The following is a 21,486-nucleotide window of genomic DNA, read 5'->3' as shown; positions in this document are numbered from 1 at the left end:
CTTCAAACAATTTATTTCCATAATTTTATGGTTCTCCTAAAGGATGATCAGCTTTTTTCTTCTATTTTTTCAATTCTCTAAATAAAGGGAAAGATAAAAAGCTTGTTATGGAAGAATTAAAGAGATATAATTGCTCAATTAGAATCGTATTAATTGCTCCATTATTTACTCTTTTATTGTTATTTTCCTTTTTTATAGTCAATTAGTTTGGTAGTTAAGTATATGTAGGTTATGTATCCGAATCAAATTTATGTATCATATTCGGGATATTAAATAATTAATGTAAAAGTTAGGAGAGAGGATAATTAGGTAGCAAAATGTTGAGATTTATGTCGTTTACCTAAAAAATAAAGTGAGAATGAATACTATATGATTAAGTAATAAATGGTACGAAATATAGTGCTTTCTCCATTACTAAATAAGTCATGATGCTTTTGTATTTTGATTTTATTCTTAAAAAAGAGATAAATTTAATTAGAGGTAAGTTGAAAAAGTTATCTTTTATTTTCTAAGAGTTACTTTGTTCATTTTTACTTATCCATTATACAAAAAATAGATATCTAACAATATTTGTTCAGTTTGACAAATCAATGAATAATTTATCATTTCTGTCCATTTTAATCTTGTTATTAAATATTATTCATCACTCAAGGTATTTCTCAATGCATGACAATTATTATATTCAAAAAGTGATTAGTAAAATAGATGAAAAGAGTAATAATTTATATCTATAATAATAATAATAATAATAATAATAATAATAATAATAATAATAATAATAATAATAATAATATATTAAAAGTGTGAAGACTCTTAGAAAAGTGATTTGGACTTTTTTTCTAATATTAAAAGACTCTCTTTTAGACAAAATTATCTTTTCACTATTTTCTTTAATTTATTTTTTAATTATTTTTATTATATTAACTAGACTCCTAAAATATATTGAAGGAGAATCAATTAATATTTTTTTTGTACTAATCAATTAGAAAAATACTTCTAAAATAGGATAGAAAAATGCTCCTAAAATAGGACTCTATTAAGAAAATACTTCTATAAATATTGAGACGTACGTTTAACTAGAGAAGATGAAAAAAATAACTAGATATCTCTTCTATAAATAGGAGTATCGAATATTATTTGCATGATTACTTTTATCTTTGTATTTTTTTGTTGTCATAAAAGAAGAGAACATGGTCGGCAGTACCTGAAAAGTAAAGGAGTTGTGATTGTCAACAAATTTATAGCAGTGAAAGTTACGTACAACCTACAACGATTAAAGAAAGGTATATTTAGAGGCGGATTTAGAGTTTAAAAATTGTGAGTGTTTTAGAAGTTTAAACACATATATTAATATTCAAAGTCTTTAACGTTTTACCTAGAAATTAAAGTATCCAACTATCTTCTTGATTTACTGATATTTTTGCAAATCTTATGCCAATATTCATATATTTTTATATAATTATACTAATCTATATCAGGTTTATCGAATGCCGAAGCACCACAAAATAGGTCATAGGTCCACCCCTCAATATGTTATATACAATTATTAGAAAAGGATACGCAAACAAGAAAAAGAATAGGCCTACTCTATCCATGAGTTATTTTGGGAGAAAATTTAAATTTGTGTTTCCATGACGATTGTTTCATGGATGGACGTTCGCAGTTCTTCTCCATTTAAAGATATATTATATGCAATTATTAGAAAAGGATACACAATCAAGAAAAATAATAGGCCTACTCAATTATGAATTATTTTATTTTGGGAGAAAATTTAAATTTGTGGTTGGTGCTTCATGGAATGGACGTTCACAGTTCTTTTCCATCTCATCTAACTCTAACTCATTCATCCAGCTCTTTTGGCAAAATAAAAAAATGAGAAAGCTAATCTACTTGCTTGTGCAAGCAAGGTTCGCTCGGCTAGGACACATCAGAGGTGGTCCTTGAGCCACTTAACTGATTGGAGAGAAGTGAAAAGACTGAACATTTCCACCTCCACGTGGAACTGTAAGGAAAGGGCAGAAAATAATTTAAGTAATAGGTGGCCCTTATAGTATTTCTTAATAAATGCCATGCCTTGATTTTCTATTAGTGATATTAATGTTCCCAACCATTTCTCTGTCTATATATATGCACATCTTTATTATTACTACATGCTTCTCGATATCTTTCCACTTTCCACTTTGTTGAGTCATTTTCACTTGACAAAAATATATTGTACTTGCGTATTGTACCTATATATGTAGACACGCATTGATGAACTTTGGGTGGAAAATTTACTTTTAATATTATATTTGATTCCCGATATAACAATTAATTATCTACATGAAATTATTTGAAAGATTATTTCCCCCTCTTTTTTTTTTTTTTTTGGCATGATTACTTAAGGTTTGTGATTCAGGTCTAGCATGCTATCAAAGAATCGGTTGTTAGATGTCTCTAAATTTTTATTGATGTTATTTTTGATAAAAGCTCCTATTCAGTGATATTGATTTTGTGTCAAATTGGGAGTAGGATATGTGTGTGTCGTTGTGATTATCGAATTTAGTATTTATATGATAATTATGGTATTATGATTGTGGTATGAAAGTGATATGGTTATATGGGTTGCTTGTGGTGTTGTTAACTTGTATACATACGTATATTAGTTTTGATGTTGCTATTCCCGTATTCACTTATTTCTTGCTTTTTTTAGATATCATGATGTCGGTTGCCCCGCAAAGCGATTTACATGTCTTTAGATATTATGGTGGCTTTGTCGGCCTGCACAAAGATTTACTTACTTATGTTATGAGCTGTTGGGTTAATTTTCTTATTGTTTGCTCACATACATTACACATGGTGTCTATGTATACCTTTTGAGGCTAGGACCGGAGGTGTTTACCTACACTTCATGCATTTCATGTCTTTAAGGCTAGGATCAGGGTGTATGCCTACACATACATTTCATGAACTTGAGGCTAGGATCAGGATGTTTGCTTACACCACATGCATTGGACCGGGTGTATGCTTACACCATGTGCATTGGATCTGGGTGTACGCTTACACGCTATGTATTGGATTGGAGTAGCACACCTACCAACATTATTGCATTGCACTCATTATCCTTTGATTTGTTTGGCACATGTCAAGCTTATGGGCACTTGGGTAGATTGTTGTTTAATTGTCACAATCCAAACCTGTTGTGGGTGGTATCCACATTACTCACTCGGTATGAGAACCATCTAATCAAAATATCAACTCATAATTAACACTTAGAAGATCAGATAACTAATCCATCAATAAATAAATATGCAAATACAAATCAAAATGACAAAATATAAGCACACTAAATGAGGAACAATGTACTTAACCATAATCATCCCTAGGAATCGAAAGTCCTCCATACCAAAACTACTAAAAAATGTCAAGAAGGGAATACAACCCCAAAACTAAAACGATAGCACAAGTCCAGAAATAAGAACTATGTCACAAATGAAAGATCTCATGGTAACTCAGATATGTCGCTCACCCTGAAATCTTAAATCAACTGCTGGAATCATAAGTAAGGTCTCGTAGGAGTCGTTGAAAGATACGTTTCACTCACAAAAGTAATATCACGTGTAGTATCAACACAAAAAGGTCCCTCGACAGCTTATTAAATACATTGTGTTGCTTTGGTGGAGCCAGCAGAGGCATTTCCAACTCAAACGGGCAAAATGTCAGGAATTATAGGGGTTTTGCAAATTTCGGTGGGTATTAGCCCACGGATATGGGGTGGGTATGGGCTAAGAAAATTTTTTTAGGCAAAAGTTCTCGAACGTTCCTCCGATAACCTATTAAAAGGATCAGTTGGCTTTGGCTGGGTCGGGAAGCCAGTCAAACGGACAAAATTGCAGGAAATGTGAATTTTTTATGACTTTCAGTGGGTGTTAACTCACAGATCGGAGGGGGTGGATACAGGCTTCGAAAAAAATTTATGTGAAACTTCTCAGGCAGTCCCTTGACGGCCTCTTAAATGAATCGATTTGGATTGGTGGGGTCGGGCGAGCTATTTTCCATGTCAAACAAGTACAACGATAGGAATTGTGATTTTTTAAGACTTTCGATGGGTGTTAGATCACGGACCTGGGGTGAATGTGGGCTCCGAAAAAAGTTTTGTGCGAAACTTCTTAGGCGGTCCTTCGATGTTCTATTAAACGGATCAGTTTGCTTTAGCGGGGCTGGGGGAGGCATTTTCTAGGTCAACAAGTGAAACGACAGAAATTGCAATTTTTTTACGACTTTTGATTGGTGTTAGCCCATGGATTAGGGGGTAGGTGTGGGGTTTGAAAATATTTTTGGATGAAACTTCTCGAGCAATCTCCCGACAATATTTTAAATGGATCGAGTTACTTTGGCGAGGTTGGGGGAGCCATTTTCCAAGTTAAATGAGCAAAACGGTCAGAACTGCTGGATTTTTGTGACTTTCGGTGGGTATTAGGCCACGAATTGGGGTGGGTATGGGCTCTAGAAAGACTTATAAGCGAAAATTCTTGGGTGGTCTCCTGACGGTCTATTAAATGGATCAGATTGCTTTGGTGGGATCGATGGTACTATTTTCTAAGTCAAAAGGATAAGACAACAGAAATTGCAGGTTTTTTGTGATTTTCAATCGGCATTAGCCCATAGATCGAGTGCTGGGTCCGGGCTCCAAAAAATTTAAGGGCAAAACTTCTCGAAAAATTCCTAGACAACCTATTAAATAGATCGGATTGCTTTGTCGTGATCGGGGGATCCATTTTTCAAGTCAAGCGGGCAAAATAATAGAAACTATAGTTTTTTTGCGACTTTGGTAGGTGCTAGACCACAGATGAGGGAAGGAGGTAAATGCGAGCTTCGAAGAAAATTTTAGGTGAAATTTCTCTAGCGGTCCCTTAACAGCCCATTAAATGGATCAATTTACTTTGGGGGTGGGGGTAGGGGTGGGGTAGCCACTTTCTAAGTCAAATGGGCAAAACAATTAGAAATATATCTTTTTGTAACTTTCGATTGTCGTTAACCCACGAATTGGGGTGTGGGTAAGGGCTTTGGAAAAAATATTAGCGAAACTTCTTGAGCAATCCCCAACAACTAATTAAATGGATTGATTTGCTTTGGTGGGATTGAGGGAGCCATTTTCCAAGTCAAACAGTCAAAGCGACAAGAATTGCAGGTTTATTATGACTTTCGATGGGTGTTAGACCACGAATCGGGGAATGGGTTTGATTCAAAAATTTTTTTGGGTGAAACTTCTCAAATGATCCCCCAACAGCCTATTAAATGAATTGATTTGCTTTTTCGAGGCCAATAAAGCCAGTTTTCAAGTCAAACAAGAAAAACAACTGGAATTGCATATTTTTTGAAACTTTTGGTGGCTGCTAGCCCACAAATCGAGGGTGAGTGCGGTCTTCGAAAAAATATTTGGGTGAAACTTCTCTTGCAATCCTCTAATGACTAATTAGAAGGACCGCTTTTCTTTGGCGGGGCCGGGGGATCCATTGAACGACTTAAAATATAATTTTTTTTTTTAATTTTTGGTGGGTGTTCGCGCACGAATTGAGGGATGGGTGCAAGATCCGAAAAATTTTGGATAAAACTTTTCATGAGGTCCCCTGATGGCCTACTAAATGGATCAATTTGGTTTGACAGGACTAAGGGAGCCATTTTTTAGGTCAAACAGGCGAAATGACAGAAATTGCAGATTTTTTTACGATATTTGGTGGGTGTTAACCCACAAATCAGTGGGTAGGCTTAGGCTTCAAAATATTTTGGGCAAAAAACTTTGGGTGGTCCCTCGACGGCCTATTTAATGGATCGATTTGCTTTGGTTGGATCGGGGGAGCCATTTCTAAGCCAAATTGGAAAAGCAACAGAAATTAAGTGTTTATTACAACTTTCAAAAATATTTTGGATAAAAATTCTTAGAAGGTCCCCTAACAAACTATTAAATGGATCAATTTGCTTTGGCAGTGTCGAGATAGCCATTTTCCAGCTCAAACGGGTAAGACATCTGGAATTACAGGGTTTTTGCAGCTTTTGATGGGTGTTCTCCTATGGATCTGGGGTGGGTGCGAGCTACAAAAAAACTTTTAGAAAAAAATTCTTGGATGGTCCCCTGATAGACTATCAAATAGATCGGTTTCTTTGGTAGGGTAGGAGGAGCAATTTTTCAAGGCAAATAGATAGGATTTGCAGGTTTTTTGTAACTTTCAGTGGGTGTTAGCCAACGGATCCTAGGTAGGTGTAGGATTCGAAGAAAATTTTGTGCGAAACTTCTTGGGTGGGCCCCCAGGTCCTATTAAATGTATCGATTTGGTTTGATCGGGCTGGAGGAGGCATTTTCCAATTCAAACAGGCAAAACAGAAGGAATTGCGGGTTTTTGCAACTTTCCATGGGTGTTAGCCTATGGATTCGAGGTGGGTGCGAGATCTAGAAAAAGTTTTATGTGAAATATCTCGGGCAGTCTCCCGACTGTCTATTAAATTTATCGGTTTGCTTTGGCAGGGTCAGATAACCATTTTCCAAGTCAAACAGGCAAAATCACAAGAATTGTGGAGTTTTTGCGAATTCTGATAATCGTTAACCCACTGATGGGGGTGCGGTGGGCGAGTGGGTGGGTGGGTGAGGGCTCTAGAAAAATATTTTGGGCAAAACTTTTCGGGCGGTCCGTTGATGGCCTACTAAATAAATCAGTTTACTTTGGCGGTCTCAGAGGAGTCATTTTTCAACTCAAACAGGCAAAACATCAGAAATTACAGGGGGTTTTGCAATTTTCTATAAGTGTTAGCCCACAGATTGGGGGGTGAACATAGGCTATAGAAAATTCTTTTGGTGAACTTCACGAAGGGTCCTTTGCTGAACTATTAAATAGATTAGTTTGCTTTGACAGGATATGTGAAGTCATTTTTCATGTCAAACGGGCGAAACTAAAGGAATTACGATTTTTATGATTTTCAATGGGTGTTAGCCCAGGAGTCCGAGGGTGGATGCAGGCTTCGCTAAAAACTTTTTGCGAAACTTCTCAAACGGTAACTCAATGGCCTATTAAATGGATCGATTTGAATTGCCAGGGCTGATAGAGCCATTTTCCAAGTCAAACTAGCAAAATGACAAGAATCACAAATTTTTTTACGACTTTTAGTGGGTGTTAGCCCATGAATACGAGGGTGGGTAAGAGCTCCCAAAACGTTTTTGTATGAAACTTCTTGATGGTCCGCTGACGACCTATTGAATGAATCGTTTTTCTTAGGCGAGACTGGTGGAGCCATTTTCCAAGTCAATCAGCGAAACAACAAGAATGCCTATGAATCGAGGGGTGGGTGCGGGGTACAAAAATATTTTAGTGTAAACCTTCTTGAGTGGTCTTCCAATAGCCTATTTAAATGAATTGAGTTACTTTGGAGGAGCCGGGGGAGCTATTTTCTAAGTCAAATTGGCAAAACAGTCAGAATTGCGATGTTTTTGTGACTTTTGGTGGGTGTTAGTCTATGGACCGGGGGTTGGGGACGGGCAACAAAATGAATATTAGGCAAAAATTCTTGGGCGATCTTTCGACGGCCTATTAAATAGATCTTATTGCATTGGCGGGGTAGTGCCTGTTGTTTTCCAAGTCAAAAAGGAAAAACGATTGCAATTGTAGGTTTTTGTGACTTATTAAATAGATTGATTTGCTTTGCCGGGGATGGGGGAGCCATTTTTCAATTTACACAGGAAAAAATAATTGAAATTATGTGGTTTTAGCAACTTTCAGTAGGTGCTAGACTACAAATGGGCCAGTGGAGTAAATGCGGGCTTGAAAATTTTTTTGGACGAAACTTATCGAGCAATCCCCTAAATAACTTTTGGAAACACCCCAGATTTTTGCCTCTGAAAATTTTTGAGTTTTGAGCTCACTGCCCAGGTAACGACACATTTAACGAGCTCTGAAGACTCGTTACGAGTCGTATAGTACCACTCATAGTTAGGCCAGTGAAGTTGGCCAAAGTTACTTTCCTGAGTACGATTAAGAGCATACGAGTCATGGTGAGATATTATGAGTCGTAATATGGGACTCTTAGTCTCACCGGTGTAGAGGTTCATTATTTTTGTTGTGACTACGACTAGTACCTATGAGTCGTAAGGTCTGGTCACGAGTCGTAGGGTGGGACTCGTGACCAAACTAGTAAAGGTACTATCCAGATCACGAGTCATGGTGATGACTCGTAACATGTCCTTATAAGTCGTAAGGTTACCCGTAATCACTAGAGACAGTTTTTTGCTTTTTATTTAAGGTCACTTTGGTCATTTCCCTCTTTCCCCAATAACAACCCACGATCTAAAATACCCTAAGAGACCCTTTAACTTCTCATTACTCAATCATAAATTACTCGTTACTCTCTCAAACTCCTTAGTAAAGAACAAAGCTAGGGTTTCTAATGGTTGGTCATCTAGAGCTCAAATTGTGGTTCCTTCTCCATAATCCTTGATATCTCAGGCATGTATCTCTCCCCTAAAATTATTTTGCTAAAGACATATGCTTCAATTGTTATTCATGTGATTTAATTTATGGCTTTGGAATATGGATTGAGGGTTTTGAATAATTATTTTTTTAAATGATATTCCCATGGTTTATATGTAACCGTTCATGCTTTATTGATGATTTTTGAAACTCATTGAGTGCATGGGCATGGTGAATGAGTTAGGGGATGATGGATTTCCCCAAATTGATTTAAATTGAACCAAGGGGTGATGGATTTCCCAAATGGATTTGATGAATTTATGAGGGTCGTGGATTCCCCTAATTCAATTGATTTTGATATTAGAATTGGTAATAACCTCAACCCACCTTTGAAATGTAACGTTGAAACATGGATATATGCATGAATTTAACTTATTCTTGAAACTATTGCATTGCATATTAAGGCTAATAGAATACACATGGTTTTGAAATTAAATGGAAGCATGTGAGGTCATGGATTCCCTCACGTGGATGAATAATTGGAACTTGTGGGGTCGTGGATTCCCCCAAGTTAATGGATAATTGGAATTGCATAATTCTAAAAGCTTTCAAGCATAATTGATGATGCCTAATGGTGATAATGACTCCATGGTTTGATGAATGGAAATATGTAAATGTTTTAATTAGGCTTAAAGGGGGTTGTGTAGCTAGTCGTGAAGGTGTAAGTCTCAGGGAGGATGAACATGAGAAACACACATTTTCCCGCGTGAGGATTGGTCTTGATGGCTGTGTGCTTGTGTCATACCATATATATTTGTATCATGGATGGTGTAGGGTCGTAGATTCGACCTTCCTTGATATCTTTGATTCGTGCAGTTAACACGCACTAGGTTCCGACCATGGGGAGAGAACTAGCACCCATATAGCCCATGGTATGCCGATTAAGCTATACAGTCCAGACTAATGTTTTAACTCTCATGCTAAGCCTTGTTTCATATTATATATGTATATATATATATATATATATATATATATATGATTGTGTGTATATGGTTTTGGATGATTTTAGATCGATTGATCATGACATTATTCTATCCCTTTCCTGAGTTACATGCTAGCGCTCACCCCGCTAACCGTCTCCGGTACAGCCTGTTAGCCCACTAAGCAGGGGGTAGGTGCGGGCTCCGAAAAATTTTTGGGTGAAATTTTTTGAACGTTTGATGACAGCCTATTAAATGGATGGGTTTTATTTGGCAGAGCCGCGGGAGCCTTTTTGCTAGTCAAATGGGCGAAACGATAAGAATTGCAAATTTTTACGACTTTCAGTGGACTTCTAGGGTGGTTCCTCAACATCCTATTAAATGGATCAGGTAGCTTTTGCCCTGTTGGGGAGCCATTTTCCAAGTCAAACGGGTGAGCCAATAGGAAAAGTGAGTTTATTGCGACTTTAGATGGGCATTAGACAACGAATCAAGGGGTGGATGCAAGATTCGAAAAAGTTTTAGGCAAAAATTCTCGAGCTATCCCCTAACGAATCAGGGGAGCCATTTTCCTATTCAAATGGGCGAAACATCAATAATTATGGAATTTTTGCAACTTTTGATGGGTGTTTGCCCATAAATCGGGGATAGGTTCGGGCTTTGGAAGAAATTTAGGTAAAATTTCTCAAACGATCTCCGATGGCCTGTTAAATTGATCGATTTACTTTGGTGGGGTAGGGAAGCCATTTTACTAGTCAAGCAGGCAAAATATTAGGAATTACAGGTTTTTTGTGACTTTCAGTGGGTGTTAGCCAATGGATCTGGGGGTGAGGCTGGCTTCAGATAATATTTTGAATTTCTTGAGCGATCCCTCGATGGACTATTAAATATATCAATTTGACTAGGCGAGGCGGGGGGGGGGGGGGGGGGGGAGTTTTTCCAAGTCAAATGAGAAAAATAGAAGTAATCGCTAGTCTTTTGCGACTTTCGATAACGTCCACGAATCTGGGGTGGGTATGGGCTCCGAAAAATATTTTACGCAAAACACCTCAGACGGACTCTCGACGGCCTATTAAGTGGATCGATTTTCTTTGGTGGGGCCGAGGGATCCATTTTCCAAGTCAAATGGACGAATGACAAAAATTATAGGTTTTAGGCGAAACTTCTCGAGTGGTCTTCCGACGGCCTATTAAATGGATTGAGTTGCTATGGTGCGATCTAGAGAGACGTCAGGGGCTCGATCCATGAGGTAAGCCAACACCCAGTATGAAAGAAATACATGACTTAAAAATTATAACGTAAAGTCATTAGGTGATGCCCAAAGGTACTATTATGTAAAAAATTACAGCTGCCCATAACTACCAAGGTCGTGATTCTTCGCCTTCCAGCTATACCAATTGGAAACATTTAGCCAGGTGTGATCATCTGCGGTGGCAGATTCAATGATATGGGCGACCCAAAGACAGAGGGTATCGACTTGTTCTCAGAAACCGTTGCTTGGGGATGGATGCCGCCGAGGAGTTATGAAAAACAAGCAACGGAACGAGTCAAAATAGAGGGGTGGAGGAGAAAACAGAAGAGACAGACAGATTTTTCTGAGGCACTTATGTGGGTATTCCAATGAAATGGAGCATGGCGAAAGAAAGCTACTCCAAGGGTACAATAACAAAGCAGTTAGACCACCCGTGATCCTGTGGATTTTCTTTCTTTCCTCAGTGATTCAATTTGATCAACTCCCTTCACCTTCCGCAACAAGCTAGGTGGATAAAGCAGTAGAAGATGTGCTAGGGGAAAGCTGACGCCTGACATACGGGAGAGAGTATCAAAGGAGGCAATGGTTTGCCATACCTCTGGGTTTAGTTGACCTAGGGATAATTAGAATGTATTAAAGAAGGAGAAAATCACCTAGTCGATAGGATCACCCAGACCAGTACTAAATGAGTGTGTAGAAGAAGGATAACATGGGTGGTTGGAGATGACGCTATCAGTGGATCCTGGGGTCCTTACTCGAACCTCGATTTCAGGCAAAACACAGTCCTTGATAACATTGGGAGCAATATTATTTCTGATGAGGGAGTCCAACTTGTAAACTGACACAAGGGATTCATCGCTCGCCTGTTCGGTAATATCTTTTGGAAATTTAAAATTGACAGGCACTATATCGTTAACATGAGTCTGGTGGATTTTTTATTCTTAACCTTAGGCGAGCCAGATCTAGGAGATGAATTTTTTTTCCTTTTGCATGAGTAAAAGGGGGCAAAGAGAAAGGAACGAACATATTGTTCGTCCATTTAAAGACAGCAAGTTGGGGGATTTTGATCATAAAATTTCTTCCGAATTTAAGGTAAATTTGTTCCTACATCTTTATCGTGATTTTAGTTTTGATAAATTATTTTAGGTATTGAAATTTAATTTTTAAAGACAAGAATTATGGACCGTAAGGGTTGTTTTGGATACAAGGTTTGATAAATTGGAAGTTATCACGAAACCTTGAAGGTGGGTAGTCTAATTTCATCACGGAATTAGCCTAAACAAGAGAATTAACTTGAAATTGATATGATATGATTTTAGATTCAATCGAAGGGAGTCCTATCAATTGTTCGAGGTGACAAGTTGGTATTCCAAAATTTTTACTGTGAGTAGTAATCTTACCACGATTTGCAGAGACGGACCTACGTATAGAGTAGGGGGTGCACGTCCACCCGCTAGCCTCGAGAAAAACTCTCTATATAGATTGTATATTTGTATATATACCAGTGAATTTAACTAAATATATGTTGTGCACCCTCAAAGACAATTAATTGTGTTGGTTTAGTGGTTGAACTTATAGCATAAATTCCTTTTTGGGTGGAGGACTTGAGTTCGAAACCCACCCAACTACAATTGTTTTATTGCTCCTTTTTCCAAGTACAATTTACATTATTGGTGCTCTCTCCCCCCACAACATTAACACACACATTATTTATGTATTTTTAATTTTATTCCAAAAATACAAGCTTTCCTCAAATTTCAAAAGGTAAATTCCCCCTATCTTATACTATATAATGTTTATTTTACTTTTATTTTTTAATCATTGACTTATTTTCTATTTAAAAATTAGCAATTTAAAATTTGAAATAGGCTTAAATGCAACGTTTTCTCATAGCAACCATTTAGCAGACAAATCTCTCAGATTTTCTATTTTTCAAAAACTCTCTATTATTGTTGAAAATATCAAAGTGCATCGAATTCAAGTAGGGTGAATAATACTCTTTTGTCATATTAAACCAAATTAATGATATTTAATAATATTAAGTTTTCAAAGAACTATATGTCAACTTTGGCACTATTAATTATTATGTTTAAATATAAAGGTGCACCTGTCAAGCTCAAATCCTGAGTTCGCCTCTGACGATATGTGTTTATTAAATTGCATATTTATACATGTTTTTGATGGAACAATGAGTTATGATATACTTTGAAATTGCATGTGGGACAAGTCCTTTATTTGATACGATATTGAAATGGATATTTGAGATATGATTTTGACATGATATTGAAATGGTTATTTGAGATATGATCTTGATATGATATCGAAATAGTTATATGAGATATGACCGTGATATGATATTGAAATGGTTATTTGAGATATGATCTTGATATGATATTGAAATGGTTATTTGATATGAATTTTGAAAGATATGTATTATTCTGAAAAATGTTTTCCTATGAATATCCTATTGTTTACAAAGAACTTATAAGTGGGAGCAGACCTTGATTTGAATTCCGTAGCTAACGACGGGAGCGTTAGACTTGGTGCACCTTGTATTTACTGATGTCTGTTACAACCTCCGCTAGTGGGAAGGTAGAACTAGCACACTGATATGATATTTGACTCCTTTATGAGGGGTCCACTGTTCTGGGCTATTCTTAATGAAGAAGAATGCCACTCTGATTACATGATTCATTCTTGGAAACCTCCCAAATATGTAATATTTGATATGATACGATTTTTTTGAAGTTTATTACTGAACTATTGGTTCACTTGGCTTACATGAAAGAATGATATTGTTTACCATTACTGTTTTCTGAAAGAGCATGATTTCATGATGTTTTGTGACTTGTCCCCATTTTAAAATGGTTGTGGTAAGTGTTATTACTCACTGATCTAGCGGCTCACTCCTCGCTATTTTTTTTTTTCAGAGAACGCAGGTGACGGTGAGGATCGCGTTGGCTAGAGGATTTGAGTGACATATTCCTGGTGAACCCCGCAATTGTTTGCGTGGGCTATAGTTTATTTATTCGTTATGATTCTTTTTCTTGAAAAACTCTTAGTTGCTCCATAGTCATGTCTTTAGAGTTTTGAATCTTTCGTTGTTTTGGATGTGTAGAATATTGGATTTCCTCTCATATTTTGGAGATGGATTTTATGTTGTCATTTGGTGGTATTAGTGACTTGTTAATCATTTGTGGTGGATTGTGTTGATGTTGTTGAAGTGTTGATTGTGGTGCTGTTGATTTGAGAAAGGGAAATTTTCTTGTTAGGCTCCAAAACAGGGGAAATTCTGCCTGATTTTCTGTAGAATTTTGACGAGGCTTGCTTTGGAGTCCTAAACTCCTTAGCGCCGGTCATGATCCTATTTTGGGTCGTGACAATAAAAAAGAAGTCAGTCACCAACAGGCACATGAAAAAGAAAGCGTAAAAGGAGAAATGACTACGTCGAGTTGGATCGTTTGCTTATCTATCCTTTGACTACAACAGATACTATGTCAAAAAGACAGAGGGACTATCTTATAAGGATAAAATGGCTTATGTTAGGATTGGGGCGATTGGGTCAACTTGGATGGGGGTATGACAAAAATTGGCCCACAACGGCATCATCTCGAGAACAATGTCAATGCAACAATGCCCACTCGAGCAGCGGCAAAGGTGCCCGAGACCAACTAAGATGGTGACTGCATGCTAACATACAAATGGAAGAACATCGTGTCAAGGATTCCCAAAGGCATGGGCAGCCCTCGGCAGAATGCGTCTGACCCACGCTAGTGGGTTGGCCATTCTCCAACGGCACAAGGAAGAGTGATTGTCTCCTGTTGTCCATAGGCAATGTTGGCATCCTATAAATGGATACACCCCTCCCCTGTTGTAAAGGGATCCGATTTTTGCCCATTCCAATCCTATAAGTAATAAATATCTATAGCTTGGTTCTTAAGCCTTCTCTGTATTTCTTAGCTACTTTACTGTCTTCTCCTTGTTATACCCGAGCTTGGTCACATCACGCATATAGCTGGAAGGACTTAGGACTCGGCTATTATTACAGATTTGTTCTTAATCTCGGCCTTGTTCAATTTTTTTGGTCTTTCACTTATGCTATTAACTTTTCTGCAAACGATTTTGAAGCTAAAGCCGTAACACATTCTCTTAATATCATAACAAATCGAACAATCCCAAATTGACGCTAAACATATATTACTTTCCGGAGAAAATTATACTATTTTTTTTCTTTTTAGAATTTCATTTATTCACAAATTATGCCCATATACAAAATATTAATATCTTAGGCTACGATTTTAGACAGTGTTACATCACTTACAGCAACACAACAAACAATAAAACTATATTATTTCTTAAGGACCAAGTTGCATTCTATATATATTTAGTTGTCTTTTAATGTAATAAGACATTCTTGCGGTATTCTGCCAAACCCCACAATGGAAATATATTTCTGTGTGATGAATAATGTATCATGCAATTCCTCATGAAAACCCCAGTAATTTCCTGCACATATTTATGAAGTGCAACACAAGTCAGTCAAAAGCAATATTTTGATAAAGCTGGTTTTAGTATTCTCTTTTCTTTGAGTCGACTAGATGAATCATCAATGTCCACTTCGTTTAAATCCAGTCTATTTTGTTCCAATATTTAACAGTTTGATCTTTTAACTGTCCAAGAATCTTCTCCTTTGTTTAGCTTGTAATTTTCAGAGTAATTACCTGCTGGGGGAATCCACCATCTTCCATCTGAGAATTAATCAAAAGCTTTGCCGCACGGTGGAGGGGCCTTGGATCTCTATGAACCTGTCTAAATGGGAAACTTCTAATCTGATTGTGGGATAAATTATATCATTTGCTAACAGTAACAAGGAATTAACCTGGCCAGAGTGAATCAATCCCATCAATGCCCATGTAGTCTGTACAAGATTTGAGTGATCTGTTTCAAGCTCTCTGTATACCTATTTGATCAAATACAAAGATGAGCAACATAGCATATAACTGACCTGAACGATGCACAAATTGAGACGTAGGTGTTGCTATTGTTGTTTTACGTATATATTTTTTTTAGTTCTACATTACCTTGTCAGGACAAGAACGGTAGCTTTCTCCCCAACCACCATCAGACCTTTGTTTTCGTAACAGAAATTCAACACCTTTACGAACAGCTGCACAGTTGTTGTAACTCTTGCCTGCTGCAGCAAGCCCTTCAAGAGCAAACCACGAAGCATATGTGAAGCATACACCCCAGCATCCATACCTATTGACACGATTAATCATGTCATAATCGATAGAGCAGAAAGGAATTTGCAAGTTTGAAGGGTCGAAAGTGAAATATCATATACCATGAACCATCAGGCTTCTGTACGTCTTCCACATATTTAACAGCATTATTAATGAAATTGTCAACCTCCTTGGTTCGGTATCCAGGATATTGCTTCTTAAAACAATCAAGTGCTTTGATTGCCGAGCCTGTACACTCAACATACCTGGATTGACATGTATCAGTGTGAAGCTATAAAATGGAGACTAACACTAGGAAGAAAGCTAAAGGGGAAGAGAGAAACTAGAGACAAAATCTTACTCATGCTCAATGACAAGGTCCTCCAAAAATTCAGTAGGATTGAGCAACTGTCAGTGAATAAAACAAAAAAGGAAAAGTAAAATATTCAGGTTTTGAATGACTATAGAAGAAGTGGAAGGTTTTTAACAACCTTGAAATGAAGCAGATAGATAAATTTCCTATATCGTGAATCTTAAACTTAAACAATTAATTTTTACTTGCCTCCAAATACTTTGACGCCCCTGCAGGCTCCCATGCGGATAAACCCCCATTTTTGCTCTGTAATTTTATTTAAATCCATAAAAGATGAATTTATAACACAGGTAGCCGTGTATTGGATTCTCTATTCGGTGTAAGATATAGGTTTCTCCGGGAAGTCAATATGCAGCAGACAACCTCGGCTTAAATGACAAATTAGGACACATTTCTCAGTTTTTACCTGTAAGGAAAGAATAACATCCACCGAGTCATACAGTTGTGCAGGTTCCATTGCCTCACCAACTAACTCCGAAGGCATTGTAGATAAGAGGAGGCAGCACTAGAGAAACAAAATTATGGAAGATATCAGGAGAAATCTACTAGCATTATCATCTTACTAATTTTCAGTAGTTACGAGAAGTTGGAATCTTATCTCATCGAATAGTTAGATACCCTTAATGCTTCAGCAGTAGTATCAGATACTTGCCATCCATGATCTTGATCTGAAAGAGTCCATGAACCCTTTGAGATATGCCGATACATCCCTTTAAAATCACCAGAAGGATTGTCCTTCACCTATCAAGATGTCACTTACATTAATAAGGACCATATTTTGAAATAGCTGTTATGCTCCTGTTCTAAACATCCAACCTGAGATTTTTTTAAGAAGTCATGTCCTTTTCTAAGAGTATATGATATCTCATCATTCATCTCACTGGCCAATAATGCTTGAATAGAAAAGCTAGTATCCCAAGTTTGACTACCGAAACTCTGCAATTCAACAACAAACACTTGCCAATTTCAGTAACAAAGGTTTGCTTCACTTCAAACTAGGACAAGGGGTCAAGATTTTACAAACACGCATGCAGTGTAAAAGAAATCTTATTCTTAACTCATTGTGGTTTGTGAAATAGTACAATTCAGATCTACCAACCTGCATTTTCATTCCATCTTCAGATACCCATAAATAATCTGGGAGCCTAGCAAGATGCTTTTTGAAATAATCGCTGTTAGGATCCTCAACCCAACAAGCAAGCATACACAATACCTACACCATCCAAGTGTTACGTTCAACAATTGAAATCATTAGGAGAATGAAGGTAAGTTCTAATCTGTTCAAAATGAATTAGTTTCCATACTTTTTCCACACACCCAATAGTGATGTATCGGCTATTCTCGTCTTCATAATGTATATGTTTCATGGTAACTTGAAGAGCTTTATTTCTCAGCTTGTTGAAAGGCCAATGAGTCAATAGAGGCTCTGCACATATGTAGAGGCTGTCCCATATCAAATCTTGAACCCATGGATGAGGATAGTAGAGGTCCTCCTGCAGCAACGAGTTTGTTTTTGAGCATTTGTAGAAATAGTTTGATATCTAACTTCAACACTGAGGGCACATTCAGTCCGTAGATAGAGGGATAAACAATTGTACTCCTTTCATTGATTAAGAGCCTGATGAGAATCCTCTCAAATCCTTGAATGAGAACTTCCCTTAGCGAAGGAATGAATCTAGGGAAGAAGTTGCAAGGATTGTTCCATTTCTCTGCTAGCCGGGGACATGACTTCCAGCTGATAATCCATTTTCTCTTCACAAAATTCGCTTCAATCCCTCCGCTTAGTTGACATGAGTAATTATAGGGGAATATCTAAGTCCATGTCTTATTATTTTCAATAATCCATACTTACAGAAAAGATATATTATATATTCCTCCACCAAGTCATAAATGATTGATTGATTACAAATATTTAGGATATATTTTTCTTTTCTCTATCTATAAAGGCTCAGAAATACCCTGTTTATGTATAACAGGGAAGTTCATTAACATCGAAATAAAAGTAAGAAGCAGCAATACAAAAGTATGTAAGTTATCAAAAGGAGTCCCCCAACCGATTCTACCATAGAAGCCAATGATAGACAATAACTACCCCCAACACAGCTTACAACTTTCATCATACCGTGCCCTACAAAGAGCAACTATTCTCAAAATCTCACTTGAAAAGGTGTTGAGTAGAATCTCATTCTAACTAAGGATTCTTGTGGTTCTGGAGGATCCAACTCCAGGAGAACCAAGGCTTTCCCCCCTTTCTGCCCAACTTTGGACTTAAGAACTCTGGTTTTAAGAATGAGTTATTGCCCTTTCCCGACCCTGGCTGCCCAACCTGAGAGGGGACAGCTAATGCGTTCCACTTGTTGAACAGGGTTCTCTAGTCGGTCCTTGCCCCCAAGGCCGAAATTGGCCCAATAGAAGAAAATCATAAGCTTGAAGAAAAGAGAAAAGAATCCTTGGATGATGCAGATATCACAGGTTTGTGGAGAAACTTAGATATCTACTATCAGTAGACCTGTGTTGTGGGGTTGGATAGCTGGTATATGCATTTTTCTAATCGCAGTAATCAAACGACCGTTGATAGTCATACCTTTGCACATACATGGCGTACTCTTTTCCAGTTAATGGCATCGTATGGTTGATCATATAATTCTTCCCTCAATTGCAAAATGAGTGGTGTGATTGGACCAACAAATCTCTTCCCATAGAGATAAGACATTGGCATGTAGACCAATCGACAGTAACACATCATTTTTGCTGCATTTTAGTTAAGAGTCAAAATACTTGGTAGATCAATATATCGACACTAATAGACAATGATATCAACCAAAAAACATTGCATGGGAAATCCTGAAAATTAATATCTACAATAAAATGAACTGACAACTTTAGGATGTGTATGCATGAGCAGTAACAAAAATTGACCAACCTGGATGCATTGGAAGAAAAGAAGGAAGAATCCAAAACTCAGGTGGCATTGGATTGGTTCCTAACCATTCAAAAACTCCAAGAATCTGAAAAAGAAAAAGAAATATTTATCAGCAACAAGAAGGCATTACCATGACACTACAACGTTTAGTACTTGACAGTGGAGAATGATATAAATTAACAAGTCTAACTTTTATGCACTAATCTTAAAAGAGAACCTCTGCAGAATTAGGTCACCTAAATGATAACTTCAACTAACTGTCCAAAATAAGTGCGGAGGCATGTATGTAGTATATAACCAATAAGTTCAACAAACTCTAGATGCTTTTGACACTAGAATTTACGAAAACTATCTAGTTTTGAACCTATAAATTCAAAAATATAAGTGATAAGAACCTAAAAGTTGAACCTATTTGCATTTGAGTATGTGGTAATAACCTATAAATTAGGGATACCCACACCAAAAGCTAGCTATTTGTAAGGTGGGACAGCCCAAGCCTATATAAACCCCACATTACCACTTTGTAGTACCGATGTGGGACCTGTAATGGACCACAAAAAACCACCATGCTCCGCATCCATTGTCCTCGATGGCTGTGTGTTAAACATTACTAGCCCCGGGTGAACATTACCATACCGGCATCACCATTCATGGCACGGTGGACACCGAGGCTGGTGGGTGTCTTTGATACCATAGGTACAACCCAGGGAGAACCACATCCCAAAAGGTAGCTATTGAGGTGGGAGAGCCAAGGCTATATAAAGTTCGCCTCAGCACTTTCTTGTACCGATGACGGACTTGCAATGAACCATAACATCTGCTCCAACAATTAATACACACTGATAGCATGAAAAATTTGTAAACTGCTTGTGTACATAACTTAAATCCTACTATAATATACAGTCTACTAAAGAAGTTATTCGTGTAATTAATCATACCGAGAGCCATGTTTTTCCCCAAGAAGGAATCGCAGTGACACTACCATGATCAAGAATCCATTTCCTTGCTCTAGTGCAGGCGTTGTTTTTGCCACCATCCGGTCCTTCTCCAAGGATCCTCATGCATAAGTAACTCAGAGATGTACAGAACATAGTACTATGACCTTCTTTGTGCAAACCCCATCCACCATCTTCATTCTGAATAAAGCAGTGTTGTTAGTAATCTAGAAGTAAATGTGGAAACGAGTTTAACTTCTACGCAGGTCATTTGGTAGCTAGTAAAGAAGCAACTTATGCATGTATTAATTAATGTGTAAGTTATACAATGTTTGGTAGCTAGTTAGGAAATGAATTATTATATATAAAATTAATATGACGTTTGGGTTGCAATTTAGAAACCCACATAACTAGTACCCACATAATTCTAACCAGCTATGACACGATCCTTAGGGGTCATTTAGTAGTTGGTTAGAGTTATGCAGACATTAGTAATGCAAGGATTAGTTATGAGGGAATCTATGTATTAGTTATGCATGGTTTAGCTATTCATGCATTAGTTATTCCACCTTCTATCCTGCATAAAGCAATACATAGGTTCCTCATAAGTTATACATATATTAATTAGGAAAAATGTTCTGTTTCCACCCTGAACTATATACGAAATTTCTGAGACACACACGAACTTTAGGAGGGTCCTATTACCCCTGGACTAACTAAAACCGTATTTTTGGCAACCTTAGTGCCTACGTGGCACATACGTGAATCAACACACTAAAGGTCCACGTAGGCATACGTATGTGCCGCATAGGAACTAAGGTTGTCAAAAATACGATTTTAATTAGTCCAGGGGTAATAAGACCCTCCTAAAGTTCGGGTGCATCTCAGCAATTTCGTGTATAGTTTAGGGTGGAAATAGTGTATTTTCTCTATTAATTGTGCAGGTCTCTAAACTGCAAACCAAACACCATATTAATTTTATACATAAATAATCGCCTCCTAACAAACTATCAAACATTGTATTACTTATGCAGGATTTAATACTTGCATAAATCACCACTAAACCAGCTACCAAACAATCCCTTAAAGTATATAGCTGATCAAAATACATCAATAGATTCTTTATACCATCAGTATATATAAGTTAAAAGTATTTAGGAACCAGCAAACTGAAATATACTCATTGTGACATTAAGTCATATACCTGGTGACAGTATAAATATCGAAGAATTTCCTTACGATGTTCGACTGGGAATACAGTATTGAGATGGCCAGTGATATACATGCACATAACCTGAATTTTGGGTGCCCAAGAAAATGAGCAAAGAATTAGCATTAGCATATCCACAATTGATTACAACAATAA

At 37.2% G+C, this 21,486-nt stretch overlaps 1 protein-coding gene and 1 long non-coding RNA gene across 5 annotated transcripts in view; one reads left to right on the top strand and one right to left on the bottom strand.

Moving 5' to 3' along the window:
- Nucleotides 1-10,448: 10,448 nt before the first annotated feature.
- Nucleotides 10,449-14,080, top strand: LOC107841778. The gene is made up of 2 exons (XR_001665448.2): nucleotides 10,449-11,759; nucleotides 13,598-14,080. It is a non-coding gene; the product is annotated as an uncharacterized LOC107841778 (long non-coding RNA).
- Nucleotides 14,081-14,847: 767 nt separating this feature from the next.
- The window catches only part of LOC107841775 (beta-amyrin synthase), a 51,264-nt gene continuing 44,625 nt past the window's right edge, over nucleotides 14,848-21,486 (bottom strand). For 2 of the 4 annotated variants that reach the window (XM_016685621.2, XM_047396485.1), the window contains 16 exons: nucleotides 21,325-21,414; nucleotides 20,124-20,321; nucleotides 19,186-19,270; nucleotides 18,847-19,013; nucleotides 17,567-17,755; nucleotides 17,362-17,475; nucleotides 17,079-17,198; nucleotides 16,881-17,003; nucleotides 16,669-16,767; nucleotides 16,452-16,508; nucleotides 16,251-16,297; nucleotides 16,012-16,155; nucleotides 15,749-15,926; nucleotides 15,547-15,627; nucleotides 15,389-15,472; nucleotides 14,848-15,173 (listed from right to left, as the gene is read on the bottom strand). In XM_016685621.2, coding sequence (XP_016541107.2) covers nucleotides 15,063-15,173; nucleotides 15,389-15,472; nucleotides 15,547-15,627; nucleotides 15,749-15,926; nucleotides 16,012-16,155; nucleotides 16,251-16,297; nucleotides 16,452-16,508; nucleotides 16,669-16,767; nucleotides 16,881-17,003; nucleotides 17,079-17,198; nucleotides 17,362-17,475; nucleotides 17,567-17,755; nucleotides 18,847-19,013; nucleotides 19,186-19,270; nucleotides 20,124-20,321; nucleotides 21,325-21,414 — 1,887 coding nt within the window. In that variant the 3' untranslated portion in view covers nucleotides 14,848-15,062. Of the gene's footprint in view, nucleotides 15,174-15,388; nucleotides 15,477-15,546; nucleotides 15,628-15,748; nucleotides 15,927-16,011; nucleotides 16,156-16,250; nucleotides 16,298-16,451; nucleotides 16,509-16,668; nucleotides 16,768-16,880; nucleotides 17,004-17,078; nucleotides 17,199-17,361; nucleotides 17,476-17,566; nucleotides 17,756-18,846; nucleotides 19,014-19,185; nucleotides 19,271-20,123; nucleotides 20,322-21,324; nucleotides 21,415-21,486 lie in introns of all 4 variants that reach the window. The other 2 variants (XM_016685622.2, XR_001665447.2) reach the window with 2 other exon arrangements.

Source organism: Capsicum annuum, chromosome 9 (genome assembly GCF_002878395.1).
Source record: "Capsicum annuum cultivar UCD-10X-F1 chromosome 9, UCD10Xv1.1, whole genome shotgun sequence".
In the NCBI taxonomy this organism is placed as follows: domain Eukaryota; kingdom Viridiplantae; phylum Streptophyta; class Magnoliopsida; order Solanales; family Solanaceae; genus Capsicum; species Capsicum annuum.
The sequence above is the reverse complement of the archived record's forward strand: the minus strand, read 5'-3'. Positions and strand labels throughout refer to the sequence as shown.